The sequence below is a fragment of the Esox lucius genome, chromosome 15 (genome assembly GCF_011004845.1).
Source record: "Esox lucius isolate fEsoLuc1 chromosome 15, fEsoLuc1.pri, whole genome shotgun sequence".
Classification (NCBI taxonomy): domain Eukaryota; kingdom Metazoa; phylum Chordata; class Actinopteri; order Esociformes; family Esocidae; genus Esox; species Esox lucius.
The window spans coordinates 5,949,568-5,973,570 of NC_047583.1; the positions used below are offsets into that span (position 1 = coordinate 5,949,568).

The 24,003-nt window shown below is 47.5% G+C and overlaps 1 protein-coding gene across 1 annotated transcript in view; it reads left to right on the forward strand.

Moving 5' to 3' along the window:
* LOC105025545 (ninein (GSK3B interacting protein)) overlaps positions 1-24,003 on the forward strand; it is a 42,617-nt gene that overhangs the window by 6,970 nt on the left and 11,644 nt on the right. Inside the window, exons 6-28 of the mRNA XM_034297218.1 lie at positions 2-177; positions 314-460; positions 820-978; positions 1,114-1,250; positions 3,082-3,222; positions 3,328-3,502; positions 4,714-4,824; positions 5,075-5,164; positions 7,349-7,487; positions 8,083-8,207; positions 8,510-8,746; positions 9,047-9,924; positions 10,172-12,862; positions 13,425-13,523; positions 14,013-14,082; positions 14,515-14,703; positions 14,919-15,035; positions 15,681-15,794; positions 16,162-16,308; positions 16,473-16,652; positions 17,007-17,147; positions 17,416-17,508; positions 19,876-19,983. Of these exons, the coding sequence (XP_034153109.1) occupies positions 2-177; positions 314-460; positions 820-978; positions 1,114-1,250; positions 3,082-3,222; positions 3,328-3,502; positions 4,714-4,824; positions 5,075-5,164; positions 7,349-7,487; positions 8,083-8,207; positions 8,510-8,746; positions 9,047-9,924; positions 10,172-12,862; positions 13,425-13,523; positions 14,013-14,082; positions 14,515-14,703; positions 14,919-15,035; positions 15,681-15,794; positions 16,162-16,308; positions 16,473-16,652; positions 17,007-17,147; positions 17,416-17,508; positions 19,876-19,983 (6,464 nt within the window). The remainder of the gene's footprint in view (position 1; positions 178-313; positions 461-819; positions 979-1,113; positions 1,251-3,081; positions 3,223-3,327; positions 3,503-4,713; positions 4,825-5,074; positions 5,165-7,348; positions 7,488-8,082; positions 8,208-8,509; positions 8,747-9,046; positions 9,925-10,171; positions 12,863-13,424; positions 13,524-14,012; positions 14,083-14,514; positions 14,704-14,918; positions 15,036-15,680; positions 15,795-16,161; positions 16,309-16,472; positions 16,653-17,006; positions 17,148-17,415; positions 17,509-19,875; positions 19,984-24,003) is intronic.

Below are 24,003 nucleotides of genomic sequence, written 5' to 3' on the forward strand. Positions count from 1 at the left end.
GGCCAGCTTCACCTGTGGAACCCTGACGAGCCCTCCACTCCCCGGGGCTCCATCACCCCCCTGTCTTCCCGCATGGAGGATAGGGTTCGACAAGCCTGTGAAGACCTTTCCCTGTCCTGGGATGAATGTGCCAGCCACAGTGAACTTCTGGCCCTCTGTGACCATCTGGGCCTGGAGGTGAGGAAGGAGACTGGACAAAAGTAGTGCGCGCTTAAGGGAACCGGACGCCGTTTTGGGCAGTTTTAGTGAGGAAGTCTCAATGGCCACCGGGGGGCAGGTTTTGGGGTTTTCTGACACTGCTGCCGTTGTCCAGGTGACGGAGGATGTCCTCCAGGTTCTGCCGGGTGACGAGGTGATGAGCGTTCAAGCGTTTGCCTCCTGGTATCTGAGCCACGCTAAGCCTGCCACACCTTCCGCCTCAACACCGTACCGCCAGCTCAAGAGACTTCACTCCTCACAGGTACGACAAGGCCACAGTGCCACCAGCTCTTCATTCTCATAAGGAAGGCAAGCAAACGATTTTATTTAGAAATGTTTGACATTGTAATCTTTTTTAGTTTGTCCCTACAAGCACTACAAGAGTCTTAACCCTTAAAAGAAAGGTGCTGCGAACAGCTTTACAGTAATTCATTCAACAAGATGAATGATTAACAAATCAATTAATCAGTCAGGCAACGACTACGAACCTAGAGAGGACTCAATGGCCGGACACACATCAAGTTTGCGTCGTCTTTTAGCGTGGTATGTTAGCATCGTATAATCGCGCCGAATCCTCTGGTGTTCTAAAAAAAAAACCCGGTTCCTTGTCTTTCCTTGTAGCCGTTCGACGAGACGGGCCGCAGAACCAGCACGTTTTCCAGCACCATCGGGATGCGTCTGTTCTCCACGTTGGATGACGGAACCGGGTTCACCCCTGCTGAATACATCCTGGATGCCTGGCTCGAGGAGGGCATCGAGAACGGCCCTGACATACTGCAGGTGATCACGCTTCGGGGTCAAAGTCCCAAAGTTGGCAAAGTAGTTGTCATCCGTCGCCTAGGTTGTTTCACATCCTTTGAAGGCTTTAGAATAATAACTGTGTGTGTATTTGTGTGTGTTTGCTTGTGTCTGTAGGCATTGGATTTTGACCTGGAGGGTAAAGTTAACCTCAGTGACCTGACATTGGCTCTTGAGAACGAGCTCCACATGACGAAGAATGGGACCCACCAGGCAGCCCTGGTGAGCTTCAAGGCCGAGATCAGAAGCCTGCTGTGAGTATGATGAGAAAGATCTACCAATTGAAAAATTCAGGGATTTTCTTTTGAAATGAGAAACAAAATTCTTAGGCAAATTGGACAAATTTGCCAGTGGTGTGAGATAATTTTAACAGCGACAGGAGAGAACATTCTGAAAACAAGCTACATGATCTAATCAGGCATTTAAAAAAAAATAGTGTTTCCTAAGAATGATAGTCTGAGTTATGACTGTTTTCAGAACTCTGTCTTCTTACAAGTAATATTTTCTTACGCCGTTGGCAGATGTTTTTTGCTTGATTCAAACACTTTCTTTATAATTTCAAGTTTTTTTCCCTTAACTTTTAAGGTAGCATTTTTTGCAGGGTATAATTCCAAATATTCTGTTCAATTCTAGATAGATTAACATTGCTCTGGGTGCAATTAACAGAGAATTTTTACAGTAATAATTTAATTGAGCAGTGTACTACTACTAATAATAATACTACTACTAATACTACTATTACTATGTTGTGTGAGTGTTCGACTTCGATTCTTTTGAATGTACACACTAACTGTAATTCTCTCTGGATAAGAACGTCAGCTAAATTACTGAAATGTGTAGACAGAGTCATTATTCATGTTACAATAGGTATATATGTTTTTAAACGATTTTAAGTTACAAACCCGATTCCGAAAAAGTTGGGACACTGTACAAATTGTGAGTAAAAAAGAAATTGAATAATTTACAAATCTCATAAACGTATATTCAATTCACAATAGAGTATAGATAACCTATCGAATGTTGAAAGTGAGACATTTTGTAATGTCATGCCAAATATTGGCTCATTTTGGATTTCATGAGAGCTACACATTCCAAAAAAGTTGGGACAGGTAGCAATAAGAGGCCGGAAAAGTTAAATGTACAGATAAGGAACAGCTGGAGGACCAATTTGCAACTTATTATGTCAATTGGCAACATGATTGGGTATAAAAAGAGCCTCTCAGAGTGGCAGTGTCTCTCAGAAGTCAAGATGGGCAGAGGATCACCAATTCCCCCAATGCTGCGGCGAAAAATAGTGGAGCAATATCAGAAAGGAGTTCCTCAGAGAAAAATTGCAAAGAGTTTGAAGTTATCATCATCTACAGTCCATAATATCATCCAAAAATTCAGAGAATCTGGAACAATCTCTGTGTGTAAGGGTCAAGGCCGGAAAACCATACTGGATGCCCGTGATCTTCGGGCCCCCAGACGGCACTGCATCACATACAGGAATGATACTGTAATGGAAATCACAACATGGGCTCAGGAATACTTACAGAAAACATTGTCGGTGAACACAATCCACCGTGCCATTCGCCGTTGCCGGCTAAAACTCTATAGGTCAAAAAAAAGCTGTATCTAAACAGGATCCAGAAGCGCAGGCGTTTTCTCTGTGCCAAGGATAATTTAAAATGGACTGTGGCAAAGTGGAAAAGTGTGCTGTGGTCAGACGAATCAAAATTTGAAGTTCATTTTGGAAAACTGGGACGCCATGTCATCCGGACTAAAGAGGACAAGGACAACCCATGGCCTTGTCCCAACTTTTTTGAGATGTGTTGATGCCATAAAATTTTAAATCAACTAATCTTTCCCTTAACTTATTTTTCTATGTTGTATTCTGAATAAAATATTGAAATTTGAAACTTCCACATCATTGCATTCTGTTTTTATTCACAATTATACAGTGTCTCAACTTTTTGGGAATCAGGTTTGTATGTAAGAGTGAACCAGGGTTGTCAGACTGTCTCCAGGGGAGGAGCAAAACCCAGTGAAACCTCTGCCCTCTGTGGGTTTGTCACCTGCGACTCAAAACCACCTTTCTTTCAGTGAGCAGGTTGATCGTGAGCGGCGGGAGAAAGAGAAGATACGTTCAGACCTGGAGAAAGCGGAGAGGCTAAAGACCCAGCTGGCTACTGAGGTGGATGAGCATCACACCGCCATCGAACGCATAAATGACCTGAACCTCAGGTAACAAATCAATACAACTCTCAGAGAATAAGTCTAACTGAAAGGAGTTTTATGGAATGGAATCAAATGGGAAGGAGTTGACTCCTCCCTTCCCGTGTGCTGTAGGAAGCTGGAGGAGGAGCACAGGGAGAAGTTGGTGTCGGTCAGGTCTGAGCTCATCAGAGAGATGGACCAGATGCAGCAGCAGGCAGGTCTGCAGAGAGAGGAACTGGAGTCGGAGATGGAGAAGATCAGAGACGACGAGACCTTCCTCAGAGACCACCTCTCTCGCACTGTCAAGGTAACTGGTGTAGACCACCTCTCCCTCACATTCAAGGTAACTGGTGTAGACCACCTCTCCTCACAGTCAAGGTAGCTGGTGTAGACCACCTCTCCCTCACAGTCAAGGTAGCTGGTGTAGACCACCTCTCCCTCACAGTCAAGGTAGCTGGTGTAGACCACCTCTCCCTCACAGTCAAGGTAACTGGTGTAGACCACCTCTCCCTCACACTCAAGGTAGCTGGTGTAGACCACCTCTCCCTCACAGTCAATGTAGCTGGTGTAGACCACCTCTCCCTCACACTCAAGGTAGCTGGTGTAGACCACCACTCCCTCACAGTCAATGTAGCTGGTGTAGACCACCTCTCCCTCACACTCAAGGTAGCTGGTGTAGACCACCTCTCCCTCACAGTCAATGTAGCTGGTGTAGACCACCTCTCCCTCACACTCAAGGTAGCTGGTGTAGACCACCACTCCCTCACAGTCAAGGTAGCTGGTGTAGACCACCTCTCCCTCACAGTCAATGTAGCTGGTGTAGACCACCTCTCCCACACAGTCAAGGTAGCTGGTGTAGACCACCTCTCCCTCACAGTCAAGGTAGCTGGTGTAGACCACCTCTCCCTCACAGTCAAGGTAGCTGGTGTAGACCACCTCTCCCTCACACTCAAGGTAGCTGGTGTAGACCACCACTCCCTCACAGTCAATGTAGCTGGTGTAGACCACCTCTCCCTCACACTCAAGGTAGCTGGTGTAGACCACCTCTCCCTCACAGTCAATGTAGCTGGTGTAGACCACCTCTCCCTCACACTCAAGGTAGCTGGTGTAGACCACCTCTCCCTCACAGTCAAGGTAGCTGGTGTAGACCACCTCTCCCTCACAGTCAATGTAGCTGGTGTAGACCACCTCTCCCACACAGTCAAGGTAGCTGGTGTAGACCACCTCTCCCTCACAGTCAAGGTAGCTGGTGTAGACCACCTCTCCCTCACAGTCAAGGTAGCTGGTGTAGACCACCTCTCCCTCACAGTCAAGGTAGCTGGTGTAGACCACCTCTCCCTCACCTCTCTCCTTTCTTGCACATGCACAAAACTGATTATCTACACAGTGTTTCCTGCTGAGAAGTCGTCAGTGTGAATGTGACAGTTGAGATGAAGTGCTACAGTAATTGCCCTGGCATCTGAGCCCAAACCAAGCGCCTGTAGGCACCCGATATTTAACTGCGACTATAATCCTCAGGAGAGCAGGCGTCTGGAGATGGAGCTGCTTGACAGCACTGAGAAACTGGTGGAGGCTGAAAACCAGGTCACCAAACTGCAGAGGAACCTGGACAATATCCTTAAGGAAAAGGTAAAAAACGTAATATCCGCTGTTATTTTGCTGTTTTACTAATTTAATTTGTCTCTGCAAACATTGTTTTATATCTGTGTTCGCCAGAACATCACACCAATCCCAAAATGATCTACGTCTGGAAGTTTTAAATGTTTTACCCTTTAGTGTGTACTTAAAGTATTTTAAACTGTTAAAGTAAAAAGTAGGGAATGTTTTTTTAGTTGCTAGGTTAATCTGCTAGTATTGCCTGGTGTTTGTTTCTCCTCAGTTTGGGGACCTGGACCCGGGGAGTGCTGAGTTCTTCCTACAAGAGGAGCGTATCAGACAACTACGCAGCAGCTATGAGGAGCAGTGCCGGGTAAGGCTCTCACTGTAACCATCGACACACAGGCAGTCTCACTGGGACCACAGACAGACAGGCAGTCTCACTGGGACCACAGACAGACAGGCAGTCTCACTGGGACCACAGACAGACAGGCAGTCTCACTGGGACCACAGACAGACAGGCAGTCTCACTGGGACCACAGACAGACAGGCAGTCTCACTGGGACCACAGACAGACAGGCAGTCTCACTGGGACCACCGACAGACAGGCAGTCTCACTGGGACCACCGACAGACAGGCAGTCTCACTGGGACCACCGACAGACAGGCAGTCTCACTGGGACCACCGACAGGCAGGCAGTCTCACTGGGACCACCGACAGGCAGGCAGTCTCACTGGGACCACCGACAGGCAGGCAGTCTCACTGGGACCACCGACAGGCAGGCAGTCTCACTGGGACCACCGACAGGCAGGCAGTCTCACTGGGACCACCGACAGACAGGCAGGCAGTCTCACTGGGACCACCGACAGACAGGCAGGCAGTCTCACTGGGACCACCGACAGACAGGCAGGCAGTCTCACTGGGACCACCGACAGGCAGGCAGGCAGTCTCACTGGGACCACCGACAGGCAGGCAGTCTCACTGGGACCACCGACAGGCAGGCAGTCTCACTGGGACCACCGACAGGCAGGCAGTCTCACTGGGACCACCGACAGACAGGCAGTCTCACTGGGACCACCGACAGACAGGCAGTCTCACTGGGACCACCGACAGACAGGCAGTCTCACTGGGACCACCGACACGCAGGCAGTCTCACTGGGACCACCGACAGGCAGGCAGTCTCACTGGGACCACCGACAGGCAGGCAGTCTCACTGGGACCACCGACAGGCAGGCAGTCTCACTGGGACCACCGACAGGCAGGCAGTCTCACTGGGACCACCGACAGGCAGGCAGTCTCACTGGGACCACCGACAGGCAGGCAGTCTCACTGGGACCACCGACAGGCAGGCAGTCTCACTGGGACCACAGACAGGCAGGCAGTCTCACTGGGACCACCGACAGGCAGGCAGTCTCACTGGGACCACCGACAGGCAGGCAGTCTCACTGGGACCACCGACAGACAGGCAGGCAGTCTCACTGGGACCACCGACAGACAGGCAGGCAGTCTCACTGGGACCACCGACAGACAGGCAGGCAGTCTCACTGGGACCACCGACAGACAGGCAGGCAGTCTCACTGGGACCACCGACAGACAGGCAGGCAGTCTCACTGGGACCACCGACAGACAGGCAGGCAGTCTCACTGGGACCACCGACAGACAGGCAGGCAGTCTCACTGGGACCACCGACAGACAGGCAGGCAGTCTCACTGGGACCACCGACAGACAGGCAGGCAGTCTCACTGGGACCACCGACAGACAGGCAGGCAGTCTCACTGGGACCACCGACAGACAGGCAGGCAGTCTCACTGGGACCACCGACAGACAGGCAGGCAGTCTCACTGGGACCACAGACAGACAGGCAGGCAGTCTCACTGGGACCACAGACAGACAGGCAGGCAGTCTCACTGGGACCACAGACAGACAGGCAGGCAGTCTCACTGGGACCACAGACAGACAGGCAGGCAGTCTCACTGGGACCACAGACAGACAGGCAGGCAGTCTCACTGGGACCACAGACAGACAGGCAGGCAGTCTCACTGGGACCACAGACAGGCAGGCAGGCAGTCTCACTGGGACCACAGACAGACAGGCAGGCAGTCTTACTGGGACCACAGACAGACAGGCAGGCAGTCTTACTGGGACCACAGACAGACAGACAGGCAGTCTCACTGGGACCACAGACAGACAGACAGGCAGTCTCACTGGGACCACAGACAGACAGACAGGCAGTCTTACTGGGACCACAGACAGACAGGCAGGCAGTCTTACTGGGACCACAGACAGACAGGCAGGCAGTCTTACTGGGACCACAGACAGACAGGCAGGCAGTCTTACTGGGACCACAGACAGACAGACAGGCAGTCTTACTGGGACCACAGACAGACAGACAGGCAGTCTCATTGGAACAAATAAATCAAATAACCCGTTCATCCATCAACTATCTCTAAAGGTTAACTGGTTCAGACAGGTTGCACTTTTGTAACTTACATAAGTTGTTGTCTTTAAATATTATCAATATTGTATTGAGTGATTTCTGTTTTGCCCTGCGGGCCAGGAGCTGCAAGATCGCATAGATGAGCTCCAGACAGAGTTGAAGGAGTACCAGAGCCTGGGTCGGACCTCGCAGTTTGGCCTTAAAGCCTCGCTCTCGGAGGAGCTGGAGAGCAAGAGCCCGGGGATGGAGTCAGACCCAGGTACTAAGAAGTAAAACACAGCACAGTCCTAGTTAGTAATGGTTTTCCTAAATAGTACACTACTTTTAACTAACGCTGTAGTGAGGAAACATACTCCCCTTGAAGAAAAGAACTTGGACAGAGACTTGGAGTAACCAGGCTTAAAAGGGTGGCCGGTTCTCTTCTGGCAGAACTGGCCAACAGACAGGTGAGAAGGAGCCAAAGAACAACTAACAAGATCATGTCGTGCACTCTCTAGTTCCTCAGCTAATTAATGGGCTTCTTTGAGTCTACATTGATCTGGGAATAGTCACGAATCATCTTGCGTCCAAAATACCTTGGTCATTACATGATCGAGATTAGCGATTCTAAAATTTGCCTTGCTCAATCAGATCTTCTAAAAACCCTCTACTCTGTATGACTTAGAGGGAAGACCTGGTGAGGACATGGTTACATTTTTAAGAGACAGTCAGTGGAAAGTACTGCCCTACGTAGAGAACAGGATGCGCTGTGCCTCTGCATTTCCTGCTCTTCGGACGTTTAGGCCGGGTGTTTGTGTATCAGCTGCCGTTAAAAGCAATGGCGTTATAAAATGCATTGGATTGATTGTCTTCAGGTATCGGCTCAGAGGAGGGACAGCCATTGTTCAGCATCAGCCTGGAGGCCGAGATGATGCTGGAGCAGCTGAAAGAGAATCACCTGAGAGAGACCGAACAACTACAGGCTCAGCTGGAGAGCAAGGTGAGCGTTTAAAAGGTGTTAGTGTTTCAACACTGTTTCAGGGAATTCATGAAGGACTTTGCACTTCACTTTGTTAAAGAGACAAGTCTGGGGTGTTTTAGTTAGTGCAACTTTTCTTTTTTACAGAATCACAGATTTCTTGAATAGACAAATTCAAGTTTGGATCCTAGTGAATATAACTTAGATTTGCCTCAATTTACCAACTGTAAATGTCAGGTCTTACCTACCTTATTTAAATATACAAAAGCAAAAACTGCATAGGAGTGCCTGCTAAATGATCAAAATGTAAAATGTCATTTTAGATCAGTGATCTTGACCAAAAAGTGGAAGAGCAAAGAGTTGACCTGGAGGCGCAGAAAGCGGCGTTGTCCCTGCAGTACCAAGAGGAGATGCAGACTCTTCAGGAGCAGATGTCCAGCGTCCAGCAGCGGGCTCTGGAGCTCCAGGCACAGCTACAACAGGTCAAGGAGGAGAGGGCCAGCCTGGAACAGAGACAGGCTGAAGAGAGGGAGGAGTTGGAGCACCAGCAGGAGGTGGAGGTGAGTGGCTCTCTGGGTCTGGGTTTGTAAGGGCACGACAGTGTCCTGTGTTTGATTCCAGCTGGGACAAAGTGTATGAACATGTACATGAACAGTGATGTTTTCATGAAGCATCTCCTAAATTGCATGGATTCTTAACTGCTCTGATGGTAATTGTTTTTGGATAAAAGTGCCTTTTTAATTTGCATATATTCAATAAAAAGCCTGTATGTCCTCTTTGATGTAAAATTTTTTTTTTTATAAATGTATCTGCTTAATTGTTTTTAAGCTGCCCACTGAATATAGCGATCTGTTCTTTAGGTGAGCAGCCTGAGGCAGGAGCTTCGGGATGCCCACATCCATGCTGCTGAGCTGGAGGAGAAGTTGACAGCCTTAGAGGCCCAGCGAATGGAGGCTGACTTGGGCTTCGATGCAGAGTTTCAGGAGCTGCGGAAGCTCCATGCCTTGGAGCTCAACAACCTGGATCAACAGAACGAAGAGCTCCTTCAGACCAAGCTGGATGAGGAGAGACAGAAGCATCAGGAGGAGAAGGTGGAGATGCAGAGGGTGCTTTTGGAGGAGTGGAAGAGGGAGAAGGTGGATTTAGAGCAGAGACATGAAGAGGGGGTGAAAGCTAAGCTAGAGGAGGTGAGTGTCCGGTTCCAGGCAGAGAGAGAGGAGTTGGAGATGAGACTCAAGGAGGAGTGGGAGAGAGAAAAGGCCCAGCTAGACGAACAGAATACAGAGTCACTTCAGACTGCGTTAGAGGCAGAGACTTTGAGACTGGTCAAGGAGCAGGAGGGGAGGGAGGCCAGGCTTACCGGACAGTGGGAGCTGGAACGAGCTCAGCTCCAGCAGTGTCAGGAGGAGGCTTTCCTTACCCGGTTAGCAGAGGAGAGGCTGAAGCAGCAGGACGAGGTGGAGAGAAGGCTCATGGAGGAGTGGGACAGGGAAAGACTGCAGCTACAGGAGGAATATGAGGAAATGCTCCAGGAACGGATTCAGGAGGAGAGGGAGAGGCTGGCTGAGGAGAAGGAGGATCTGGAGAAGAGACTGGGGCAGATGATGGAGGAGGAGAAGGAGCGTCTGGAGGAGGCCCACAGACAGGCCATGCAGGACCTTGGTGCCAAACACAGCGAGGAGAGGGAACAGCTCAGCAGACTGCTAGATAAACTGCGGGAGGACATTGCTGAGCAAAGGTAAGGCTGCTTTACTGTAGGAATTAAATCAACATAATTCCTCTTAAATGGTTTGTTTATCACCCAGAAGTTGCTGAATGTGTCTATGAAAGCCTGCATTCTTGATTGTAACTGTTATCTAATTTAATAGAAGTGAAACAATAAGAAATTGTATGTACTGCCATCAAAATCTACAATTAGATTGTGGAGTATTTTTGAGGGTGGGGAGCTGTTGGTGCCATAACTTTTGCTGATAAACCGTGTACAGGAAAGAACTGGAGAGTCACTTATCCCAGAAAATCAGGGAGGTGGAGGCCCGTTTCTCAGGTGACCAGGAAAATGTAGCAAAGCGCTTCCAGTCTGACATTTCCAATCTGGAGAAATACTATCAGAGTGAGCTAGAGGCCCTCACAAGTAGACACTCTGAGCAGAAAAACAATTGGGATGTGGAGATGAAGAACGCCCTTCAGGAAGCAGAACAGCAGAGAAGAGTTCTGCAGGAAAGCCTGGAACAGGATCGGGAGGCCCTCACCCAAGACCTGGCGAAACAGAGGGAGCTGCTAGAGAGAGTCCACAAAGAAGATTTGGAAGTGTTAATCACCAAGAACGAGGAACTGCAGAAGGAGCTTGAGAGTTTCATTAGTTTATCCCAGACCAAAGAGATTGAACTGAGTAGGCAGCTAAATGACCTTCACAACAGACTGCAGGAAAACCTGGACACCAAAGACGAGCTTTTAGCACAGTCTGAAAAGAAAGCCATTGAGATCGAGCTTCTGTTAAACCAGGCGGTGGAGGACTTCAAACAGGAGAGGGCAGAACTTCAGGGAAGCCTTTCTGAGTTGGAGGCAAAGCACTCTGAGTCCATCTCCTTGGCTGAAAAGCAGCCTGAGGAGAGCTGGAAACTAGTCTTGGAACGTGATGAACTGAAGTTGAAGATCAAAGAACTGGAGATGCTCTTGAGACAGACAGCGGTGGACTTCGAATTAGAGAGACTGGAGCTGCAAGAGAACATCTCAGATCTGAAATTAAAGCTAAAGGAGTGCTGTCCTCCTTCTGAACCAACGGAAAATGAGAAAAGAGACCTTCTGACTGAGAGGGACCAACTTAGTATCCGAATTCAGGAAATAGAGAACGAGCTCAACCAACTTCTAGAATCCAAAGACATAATGGAGAACAAAGAAACAGAAGATTCAAATGCGGTCGACATACCACTAGGAAAAGAGGATCTAGAGGCAGGACCTCTTGAAAAACAAGTATGTTTAAAAAACATCCCAGTTTGTGATGGGTTATCTGACAACATTGTTTCAGAGGACTGGGATGTCCCTTATGGAGAATCTGTAGCTCCTCTGGAGCAGGGACCAAAGAGCGAAGTCGAGATTATTACCGAATCACCTCACAAGATGGAGAATTCAGAAAAAATTATTGAAGACACCTGCACTCAAGGAATATCTTTTACTTCAGATGATCTAAATGTCTTGGTAGAAACATCTGTAACCTGTGGAAACGTAGGACTAGGACCATATGATTTACAAGATGATGAGGTGGAGTTGATACCTGGAAGTCCAGATAGGGTAGAGGCATGTCCTGAAAACACTCTGACTCTTTGTCTGGAAGGGGCATGTGATGATGAAACCGTGGTGGATGACTGTCATGACACAGTTGTCACATCTTTCTCTTCAGCCATTCAATATCAAGCACAGGATGGTGATTCTAGTGTGGAGATGATCTCTGAAATGTCTGAAGACATTGAGGTCTGTCCTGAGAATGTTATCAGCACTGAAGCATGCAATGGTGAAATCAGTGCACTTCCAGAAGACTTCCAAGAATCCCAAACCTCGGAAATTCAAGCTGAGGATAAAGACGCCAAAACTGATGTTAGAATTGTAGAATTGTTTATTCAGGAAGAGCAAACTCAAATTGATGACATTGACAGTGGCTGTCCATCTGACGTTAAGTTTGAAGACGCCTTTTCCGAAAAGATGGAACAGACTGATGCTAGTGTGAAAGAAACTGGTTTTGATGTTGAGCTTGTTTTGGATAAGGAACCTCAAGATGACTCATTTAATATGGAAGTGCAGAGTTACGTGTTTCAGATCATCTCCTCAGCCCTGCAGGAGAGTGGTTACAACATTATTGATCATGCCAAAGTTGCTCCTCTCATGGAACCTCAAGCTCCGAAGAAGGAAGCAAGGGAGCTTTTAAAGGAAGAGATGCCTGCATCTGCCTACATCTGTGTGCTTCTGGAACTCCAGAAGCAAATTGGTCAGTTCCAAGGTGAGGCCAGGAGTTTGGCTGAGCTACAGTGCCAGTATGAAACTGCCACTAGGGAGAACCTGGTGTTAAAGCAGGAGATTTTTGAGCTTCAGCAGAAGACTGACACATTGGAGAGTATTTTAGCTGAGAGCAGTGGAAATACAGATTTTGACCAACGAGTTTCAGAGGAAAACCGCAACCTCACAGCCCAGGCCAACGAGATCGAGGTCATGTCTTCAGAGATGACAGAGCTTCAGATCAGATATGAGGAGTGCATCTGTGAGAACGCCAAACTAGAAGAACAGAACTGCCGGCTGGGGAAAAGGGTTCTGGGCCTCGAAAGCAAGATGCACATAATTCAAGACTTCCAGGAGCAACAAGTAGCCCTGGTGGACGAGATCACCAGAATGAGAGAAGAGAACTGTAAGCTGACCGATCTAGTCAACGAGCTGGAGAGGCAGGATGAAATATTCATGGCTCTGCAGTTGGAGGCTGAAGAGGCAGAATCCGAGCAAGACGCCGACGCAGAGCAAGAGCCGGCAGCTTTCCTGGACCTGAACTGCCAACTGGAGGCTAAGATCCAGGCAGTGTCCAACTTGGAGGGCTGTTGCACAGAGTTTGAGAAGCAGAACGCAAAGCTCCGCAGAGTGCTCACCGACCTGCAGGACAAGTCACTGAGGATTCATGAGAGGATGCAGATTCATAGGTAACTTGGAAAAGATGTAGGATCCCGTGCGAAAGCCTTATGCAGCTTCCTTAATCCCGTCCCTGCTGCAATGTCATCCTCAAGCAAACCTCTGTCATTGGCTTACTGCAACTTCCTGTAGCAACCCACATAGTGCGGTCATTGGCTAATCCAACGTCTAGTGGCATCATAGCAGTGACATCATTTCACCTATCAATGTAGCTTCTAGCAGGGCTGTGCAGTTTCAACCTGTTCCTATAGAACACCCTTTGTTTTGCAATTGTACTGTCATGTCAATGTGATTAGAGTTGCCTTTGTTCTAGAAGAAAGGATTCCTGTGTTCCAGAAGTCTTGTATTCCATTTCTAGAAAACTTCTATATCTCTGAATATTTCATCACTCTAGGACCAAGTAAATGTATTCACAATTGTGTGTTTGATATAATAATATACTTTTGGACAAAAAAATCAGTTTTGCTGATTAGGTTTTCATAGGGTAATGCCTCATATGACTACAAAACATGAACAATGTGACGATTGTCTTTACCATGGAGACAAATCTTTTTACTGTTCTGTTATCTGTAGAAGTGAAGCAAGACGTCTAGCAGAAGAGAACCTCCTACTTAGGCATAAGATATCAACGCTGAAGGAGGAAGATCTGCGAGAAACCCAGGAGGACATGCTGTAAGGACATCGTCTTTTTACATTGTAGTCATTTAGTACCGGGCTTTCCAACATTCATGTCATGGTATGACCTGGTACAAAGGGCCCTTTAATTATTGTATATTTCATACAGTGTAGGTCTACATAATATTACTTTGGTCTAAAAGCAGTGAATAACACAGCATTTATATATACATACACACACACACACACCCACAAACACACAGCAAGTCAAATTCAAGTATTTTCAAGGAGTTTATTGCAAAGCTCAAGGACCTAAATTTGATATACTGTTGCTTGCTAGTATGCTGGCCTTCATATATATATTCTTTTAAAGGATTTAGCCGATGCTGTTACAACTTACTATTGGCATGTTCAGCTCAAGATAGCCGGGTCACAGTTATTGTTAACATAGTTATCACAAACCAGTGCTAGAAAGATGAGACACCTGCCGGGGTCACGCAGTAAAGTTTAGCTGGCTCATTTTAACACCTTTTTCCTCTGCCATAGCGCAAAGCTGCACCATCTCAGGAAGGAGAAAATCTCAGCACAAAGGAAGGCAGAAGGTTTCAGGAGACAGGTAAGACCTTGCCCTTTGACTTGGTTCTAGTGGCTGACTTTGTCTATTTGGGCATTGCACACCTAAGACACTTCTTCCTTTGTGCCAAAACTCAATTTCAGAAGTTTGGATTTTTGATTTTGCCATTACTATATGAGTCTGAAAGGGTTGAAACTAATATATACACCAATACCGTCTGATAAAATAATCTTTAAACACCCAAAAATAAACTGTAACCTCAATGTAAATGTTTTAGTGTGATTGTTGTTGTTGTTTTTTTTTTTGCATATAGCAAGAAAAAAAACAGTGATTTACTGTTCCGTAATTGCAGAGGGCACCGAATATCAGACACATTGCCCTTTTCATCATAATCCTATGTCTTATCACCTGTGCACCAAGACATCAATCGGCTGTCATTGGGGATGCGCCCTGACTCTTCATTTACCTCTGTAGATCTCTGAGCTTCGCCTGAGAAGCCAGCAGCTGGAGGAAGAGAACGAGCTGCTGTCTGAGAAAAACACCCAGAATGCAGCAGGAATGGAGGGGCTGAGCCAACAGCTAGGGGAACTCCTCAAACAGAGAGAGAGACTGGAGGTTGTCACAGAACAACAACACCCTGTTACTGAGGACGACAGGACAGAAGTAAACCTTAATTTCTTAACAAGTCTTTGCTCAACTCCTTGCACCTCTTGCTGAAATGCACCCCTCTTTCTGGGCCCGGTCTCCCCCTCTTTCTGGCCTTTCTTCTTCAATGTAATTTTGTGGAGGAGGCGAGGCGGCAAGGAGAGAAGAATTTGATGAAGCAGAAGTAAAGGGGTGATATTGCATAGCTTATGAGTTGTTGTTGTCCTTGTCAGATGGCAGTGTGTGTGTCCGCCCTGGAGGTGGAGCTGACCAGCGCCGTAGAAGGGTCTGTCCTGGTGGAGGAGAACAAGGCCCAGCTGATGCTACAACTCAACAGCCTCAGGGATAAGGTGAAACCTGAGCAGACAAACATCCTCAACCAACAAATATTTAGTTTTTACGATTCCGTGTCGTTGAATTGCCTTGGACTAAATCACACGTATAATTGAATGCCACTACATCATAGAACTTAATATCAATGTGCAATTAAAAGGATAATTCCCCTAACACCACACTTTCCAATGATAGACATTGTAATATATTGCATAAATGTTAGGTTGTTTTTGGATGTTGTGATGTGCTGAGACACATTGCCTACTAAAGACACAATTTCACCCAACGCACTCTAGGCTGGCTGGCTTAGTTTATTTATACCTCAGTGTCTAGGTGTCTTGAAAACGTTTCTATGCATCTACGTATCTGTCTATAGATCATGTTTCCTGCTCAATGGTTGTTTGTCAGGTTGCTGTGGAAACCCTATGATGGAACATAGGTGTTCACCAAACTGACAGGATTTGTATTATTCATGCAGAAGATAAGACAATAACGACAAAGGCCTATGAATGTCACAGAACTCACTAGCAGTGTGTATTATTTATCACCAGTCCTCTGCTCACCTGTGTATCTTCTCAGTACTAAAACCAGGGCTGAGATGCCAGTGTCCCGTCCATGTTCACAGTCTTTATAAACGGCCTCTTTCTTGTGTGCACCTCTAGCTGGCTAATATGGGGGATCTGGAGAACCAGCTGTCCCTCCTTCTGCAGGAGCACAAGGATCTGGAGAACCAGACCCAGGGCTTACGCAGCCAGCTAGCCAAGTCTCAGGAGAGGGTAAGTGTGTCCCAAACTACCTCCCAAATGACACCATATTTCATATGTAGTGCACTGTTCATACATTTGGGACTCACTCTTGCACTACCTCTCTTTAAAGTACATATTACGCTGTTATAACGTAAGTTTAACTACTTATTATGAATTGACTTCCTAAATTTCAGCCTTCTTAGGTAGTTTTTCCTAGCCACTGAAATTCAACACTACTGATGTTCGCTCCTTGGGGTTTAAGGCCGGGTGTTTTGTAAAAGCACTTTGTGACAACTGCTGATGAAAAAAGGGCTTTATAAATAAATGTGATTGATTATTACGCTGTTATAAGATTTTGAAACACTGTTCGTGACCAAGGTGGCCTCTCTTCGTTCAGACCCAGGTGCTGGATGAAAGCCTCCAGTTTGTCAACCTCCAGAGCGCGCACCTCAAGTCAGACCTTCGCATGTCGCGTCATGAGAAGGATGCCCTAAAACAGGAAGTGATATCACTCCACAAACAGTTGCAGAAGGTCAGTGATAAGGTAAGGGTTCTGTGCTCCACCATTCCAATCCCTATTTTAAAAGTGATGTCATGAATTGGTCTTATCATGAGCTAGAGGAAGTGTTCTTCATTGTTATGTCCAGTAATATTAAAAGTAACAACAATGACGATTATCAAAATAATTAAAATATTATTTATCTCCAGAATCAGGTACTGGAGATGGCCCTGCACTCCAGCGGATACCAGAGCCAGCATAAGAAGATGTACCGTGACGAGCTGGCCAGACTAGTGGAACAAGAGCAGCATCTCCTGAGGCAGGAGAACGAGCGGCTGGCCCTGGAGCTCCACAACACCAAGGGAGACCTTCATCACACCAGGGAGAGGGTGAGAAATGCCGCCATGGACGGGGGGGGGGCATTTCATTGACTAATTAATGTGTTTTAATTAATGTATGCATGCAACTCATTCATTCAAACACCAAGGCAAAGACTAGAAGGCTGTTGGAAAAGCTAGCGTTGTTTTTCCCCAAAGTCATCCAGGCGCTGTGCTAATGTTATGTAGCAGCCTCATTCAAACTGAACTCACCGAAGACAAAGATGGTACTCACAGGTTATTCTGAGTGGGGAAGTCGACGACGGGCCTCAGTGCAGAAATATTTTTAAATCTGTGTCTATCTGGTCCTTTTGCTGACTAGAGATGTTTAGGACAGTACGCCGACCTATCGTTGTCTCTCCACAGACACGCCAGCTGGAGGCCTCCATTTTGACCCTGAAACAGCAGTGCCAGTCCACTGTGGTGAAGACTGTGGAGCAGGAGAAGATTGCTCTGAAGAAGGAGCTGGACAGGATGCACCAGGAGCTGCTGTCTGCTAAGAGCAAGGTAATCTGACCTGGGAATATCTACTCTTAATCAGTCGTTGGTTAGTTGACTGGAGTGATCGATCTATTCGATTTTTGGTCTGTATTTTTCCTTTATTGTGTAACTGTTAATGGTGTGAGGGGAAAGAAGTATTCTGAAAGCTCTGCCACCACAGACATCCACTTGAGTTATGTTATTCTGTTCTAAGTATGGCTCCCAAGCAGCTTGTATTTCTGCAGTTGTACTGTTGTGAACAGTTTGTCAGCCCCTTGTTGGTGGATGTGGTCAGCAGGTGTGTGAGGAGGTCGAGTTGCACAGGGAGCTGGAGGATCTTCGTCAGGAGAACGAGGGGCTGAAGAACCAACAGGCCCGGCTGGTGGAGGTCAGTTCTGTAGTTTACTTTTGACCTATGTTACAAGAGAACTTTGTCTCTGTTTCTTACTCCTGAGTGTCGATACATGGAATTACCATCACACCTGACTTTTGGTATGAGCCTGGGAAAGGTGTCCGCAACAAGGTGCAGTGTGTTTTCAATGTTTACCTCTCTCCTGTCACTCTTTACCCCTTGGAATGGGCTCGTTCAAACAGATTCACACCAAAAAAAAATTATCTGGTACAAATATAAATATTTCTGGAATTTAAGTTAATGTTAGCGCTTTAGATTCAGCCAATCAGCGACAGCTGCTAGCAGTCAGCATCTCATCTTCATCCGCTTATCCGATATCGGGTTGCAGGGGCAGCAGCTCCAGCAGGGGACCCCAAACTTCCCTTTCCCAAGCCACATTTGCCAGCTCTGACTGGGGGATCCCGAGGTTTTCCCAGGCCAGTGTCGAAATATAATCTCTCCACCTTGTCCTGGGCCTACCCCGAGGTCTCTACACCTCCCTAGGGAGACGTCCTGGGGGCATCCTTACCAGATGCCCGAACCACTTCAACTGGCTCCTTTCGACGCAAAGGAGCAGCGGCTCTACTCCGAGTTCCTCACGGATGGCTGAGAAAAACCCATTTCAGCTGCTTGTACTCGTGATCTTGTTCTTTCGGTCATGACCCAGCCTTCATGACCATAGGTGAGGGTAGGAACGAAAATTGACCGGTATATCGAGAGCTTTGCCTTCTGGCTCAGCTCTCTTTTCGTCACAACGGTGCGGTAAAACGAATGCAATACCGCCGCTGCTGCTCCGATTCTCCGGCCAATCTCCCACTCCATTGTCCCCTCACTTGTGAACAAGACCCCGAGATACTTGAACTCTTTACTTGGGGTAACGCCTCATTCCCTACCCGGAGGAGGCACTCCATCGGTTTCCTGCTGAGAACCATGGCCTCAGATTTAGAGGTGCTAATCCTCATCCAAACCACTTCGCACTCGGCTGCGAACCGGTCCAGTGAGTGCTGAAGGTCACAGACCGATGATGCCATCAGGACCACATCATCCGCAAAAAGCAGCAATGAGATCCCCAGCCCACCGAACTGCAACCCCTCCCCACCCCGACTATGCCTCGATATCCTGTCCATAAAAGTTACAAACAGGATTGGTGACAAAGCGCAGCCCTGGCGGAGGCCAACCCTCACCTGGAACGAGTCCGACTTACTACCAAAAACCCGAACACACCTCTCACTTTGGACGTACAGGGATTGGATAGCCCTCAAAAGGGACCTGGAAGGCCTCCTTCTTCAGTCAGACGGCTTCCCTGACCACCGGTGTCCACCAGGGTGTTCGAGGGTTACCGCCCCTTGATGCACGTAAGACCTTTAGACCACAGCTCCCCGCTGCAGCTTCGGCAATGGAGGCTTTGAACATCGACCACTCAGGTTCAATGCCCCAACCACCACAGGGATGCCAGAAAAGATCCGCCAGAGGTGTGAGTTGAAGATCTTTTGGACGGGGGCCTCCTCCAGACGTTCCAAGTTCACCCGCACTACCCGTTTGGGCTTTCCCGGTCTGTCCAGAGTCTTCCCCCACCCCCTGACCCAAGTCACCACCAGATGGTGATCGGTTGACAGCTCCGCCCCTCTCTTTACCCAAGTGTCCAAAACATGCGGTCTCAGGTCAATCATCGACCTTCGGCCTAGTGTGCTCTGGTACCACGTACACTTATGAGCATCCCAGACGGGGGCCCCGGGCTTCCTCCGGGCAGGGTAACTCCTCCTCTTCCTCGTTTGTGCATAGGTTTTTTTTTAACCATTCTTAGTCTGGCTCCTCCCCTGAGACCACTTTGCCATGGGAAACCCTACCAAGGCCCGGACAACACAGCCCTCAGGTTCATAGGAACACACAAACCTCTCTACCACGATAAGGTGATGGCTCCCGGAGAGGTGCTAGCAGTCAGCGCTGCTCTTATATCCACTTTTCCAATATGAACTTAGATCCCCTAAGGCACAGGTGTCAAACCGGTTCCACGGAGGGCCGAGTGTCTGCAGGTTTTCGCTCTCACCTTGTCCTTGATTTGTTAACAGGGTCACTAATTAGTTTTCACCTGGTTCTGTTTGGTCTCAGTTGGGCACCAATTAAAAGGAAAAACCAAAAACCAGCATACACTCGGCCCTCCGTGGATGACATTAAATAAAGATGGAAGCAGTTAGTTACACCAAGAATTTACCAGGAATATTATCACAGAAACATTATCACAGTGGGCCTTGCACTGGATCCTTCTGTCCTTAATCCCTCTTTGACACAACCACTAACTATACAGCTCTGTCTGTCTGCTAATAGTGTCTGTCTGGTGTCTCTTCTACCCGTCTGTCTCTCCAGACCTTGCAGGTCCAGCTGGGTGGTCTACTACCCCCCTCCCCCCGTAGAATGCCTGGAGAACGGAGAGGACATCACCGCGGAGACGACCACCACCCAGAGAATGTACAGGTAAGACACTCATCACAGCCTTAAGTGAACCAATCACACATTTCACTATACCTGAATCCTGTAGTGGGCAAATCACAGCTTTACCTATACCTGAATCCTGTAGTGGGCAAATCACAGCTTTACCTACAGTGGGGAGAACAGGTATTTGATACACTGCCGATTTTGCAGGTTTTCCCACTTACAAAGCATGTAGAAATCTGTAATTGTTATAATCGGTACTCTTCAACTGTGTGTGATGGAATCTAAAACAAAAATCCAGAAAATGACATTGTATGATTTTTAAGCAATTAATGGTGAGAAGCTCAGCCATCCGTGAGGAACTCTGAGTAGAGCCGCTGCTCCTTGCATCGAAAGGAGCCAGTTGAGGTGGCTTGGGCATCTGGTAAGAATACCCCAAGGACGTCTCCCTAGGGAGGTGTTCCAGGTACGTCCAGCTGGGTGGAGACCTCGGGGTAGGCCCAGGACTAGGTGGAGGGATTATATTTCGACACTGGCCTGGGAACGCCTCGGGATCCTCCAGTCAGAGCTGGCAAATGTGGCTCGGGAAAGGGAAGTTTGGGGTCCCCTGCTGGAGCTGCTGCCCCCGCGACCCAATACCAGATAAGTGGATGAAGATGAGATGAGAGATAATTTGCATTTTATTGCATGACAACAGTATTTGATACATCAGAAAAGCAGAACTTAATATCTGGTACAGAAACCTTTGTTTGCAATTACAGAGATCATACGTTTCCTGTAGTTCTTGACCAGGTTTGCACACACTGCAGCAGGGATTTTGGCCCACTCCTCCATACAGACCTTCTCCAGATCCTTCAGGTTTCGGGGCTGGCGCTGGGCAATACAGACTTTCAGCTCCTTCCAAAGATTTTTTATTGGGTTCAGGTCTGGAGACTGGCTAGGCCACTCCATGACCTTGAGATGCTTCTTACGGAGCCACTTCTTAGTTGCCCTGGCTGTGTGTTACGGGTTGTTGTCATGCTGGGAGACCCAGCCACAATCCATCTTCAATGCTCTTACTGAGGGAAGGAGGTTGTTGGCCAAGATCTTGCGATACATGGCCCCATCCATCCTCCCCTCAATACGGTGCAGTCGTCCTGTCCCCTTTGCAGAAAAGCATCCCCCAAAGAATGATGTTTTCACCTCCATGCTTCACGGTTGGGATGGTGTTCTTGGGGTTGTATTCATCCTTCTTCTTCCTCCAAACACGGCGAGTGGAGTTCAGACCAAAAAGCTCTATTTTTGTCTCATCAGACCACATGACCTTCTCCCATTCCTCCTCTGGATCATCCAGATGGTCATTGGCAAACTTCAGACGGGCCTGGACATGCGCTGGCTTGAGCAGGGGGACATTGCGTTCACTGCAGGATTTTAATCCATGACGGCGTAGTGTGTTACTAATGGTTTTCTTTCAGACTATGGTCCCAGCTCTCTTCAGGTCATTGACCAAGTCCTGCCGTGTAGTTCTGGACTGATCCATCACCTTCCTCATGATCATTGATGCCCCACAAGGTGAGATCTCGCATGGATGCCCAGACCAAGGGAGATTGACCGTCATCTTGAACCTCTTCCATTTTATAATAATTGCACCAACAGTTGTTGCCTTCTTACCAAGCTGCTTGCCTATTGTCCTGTAGCCCATCCCAACCCTTCTACAATTCTATCCCTGATGTCCTTACACAGCTCTCTGGTCTTGGCCATTGTGGAGAGGTTGGAGTGTGTTTGATTGAGTGTGTGGACAGGTGTCTTTTATACAGGTAACGAGTTCAAACAGGAGCAGTTAATACAGGTAATGAGTGGAGAACAGGAGGGCTTCTTAAAGAAAAACTAACATGTCTGTGAGAGCCGGAATTCTTACTGGTTGGTAGGTAATCAAATACTTATGTCATGCAATAAAATGCAAATTAATTATTTAAAATCATACAATGTGATTTTCTGGATTTTTTATTCCATCTCTCACAGTTGAAGTGTACCTATGATAACAATTACAGACCTCTACATGCTTTGTAAGTAAGAAAACCTGCAAAATCGGCAGTTTATCAAATACTTGTTCTCCCCACTGTATACCTGAATCCTGTAGTGGGCTAAATCACACCTTTGACAATTCCTCAGTCCTATTCTATGTATTCCCTTCTTGTTTTATTTTCTCCGATCAATATGCAGTTGTCATATTTTATACCCTACATACATCTTTTTATATCTGTCTGTATTATAAACTGAGTGGTTTGAAACATTAAAGCTGATTGGCTTTTAGTCGTTGTATATGAGACCGTATACCACAGGTATGACATGACATGACATCACTTTTCACTGCTCCAGTTACGTTGGTAATAGGTTTATAAACCATCTTGAGGGTTTGTGGTATATTGCCAATACAGCAGGGGTCAATACAGCGGTGTCCAGGCACTCTGCGATGTGTTGTGCCTAAGAACATCTCTTAGCCCTGGTATATTGGCCGTATTGACCCCTTAATGCCTTACTGCTTAAATAGAGCCTGGCTGATTGGCCAAAAGCTATGATATATCTGACAACAAGTATTTGTCTTTTTCTTATGGCATTGGTCACCAGTTTATAACACAATATGGCATCACAAAGGTTTGGGTGCATCTGTGGTATATTAGCAATATACCCTGGCTAAGTGTTCATCCATCCAAGAACAGCAGTTAGTTGTGGTATATTGGCAATAATACCACAGCTCCTCTGACTTTAAGATACAATATAACACAGTAAGATGTTAAGACATTAGGTTCACCGTGGCTTTAAACTTATTCAAAAGCTGATCCCTTGAGATGCATATCAGTTAAACTCTGATGAAGCCAAAACCAGTGTTAATCTTGGGCACTATAAATATTTGTAGGTGGAGAAGCAAGATCTTGGCTGCTCCATTCCAACTTCTGATTCAAACGTATGTTTGCACTTGGGGCTTGGTGTTAATTATTTTGCAGGAATTCTGTCTTGGTTTCATCACTACAATGCTTTTCCGTCTTCATGTGTTCATGTTGGTTTTCAGCATGTGTGTGTACTTTCTGGGTTTGGTGTTTCAGCGTGTGGTATCTGTTTTCTTTATGATATAACAAGACCGTGCGTCAGTCACTTTCCTCCGTGACAGAGTGCATGGGTCCTGGGAGTGGTGCTGGTGTGATGAAGGACTGTTCACGTCATTTGTTCATTAGGCAGATCCATTTCCCGCTCTTCAGCATTGCAGCCTAAAGTGCATTGATTTGGTTGTCCTTTGCTAAGTAAAAAAAAAAAAAGCTACCTGCCAATTCTGGGAAGTTTGCTGTAAGTCAAGTTAACAAAGTATCACTAGTTCTTTCGAGTTCCTAGTTCCTAGAGTTCCAAGTTCTTGAGAGTTGCCGTACTTCTTGACCGCAGTCCTTCAGTTGACCCAGGCATGACTATTTGGAGCTTTGCTAATTGAGTTGCGCTGCCTTTAGAAGGTTAAAGGATTGGACTGGATGAAGAGGTGAGCCCTGGTCAAGTGTTACCTGCCTTCTCTCTCTAGGGTGCAGCGCCGGACCAGCGGACCGCTCATACAGACAGTTACCGGAGGATCGGTGGACTCTGACAGATGCAGACAGCAGCTTCTAACTTCACAGTCCCCTGGTCTTCCCCATAGCCAATCAGCCCCTTGGTCCAACCCCCTGGTACTCCTTCTCCCCCAGCCCCATGACCCTCCCGAACCTCTAACCCTCCAGTCGCCTGGTCCTCCCTTACACCCAAGCCCTCTTGTCCAGCTGCCTGGTCCTCCCTCCCCCCCAGACCCCATGTCCTTCCTCCCCCCCAGACCCCTGGTCTTCCCTAACCGCTAACCCTCCAGCCGCCTAGTCCTCCCATTCCCCCCAGCCCCCTGGTCCTCCCATTCCTCCTGGTCATCCTGTCCCCTTAGCCCCCCGCCCCGTTGGTTAGCGGTGTTTGTTCTGATAACAGTAGATTCAAGCCTCAGCGGAATGTACTGATGACCTTCTGCATATTGATCTTTTTGCACTTAAGCAACAACTGGGTTGTTTTTTGTAAATGGTA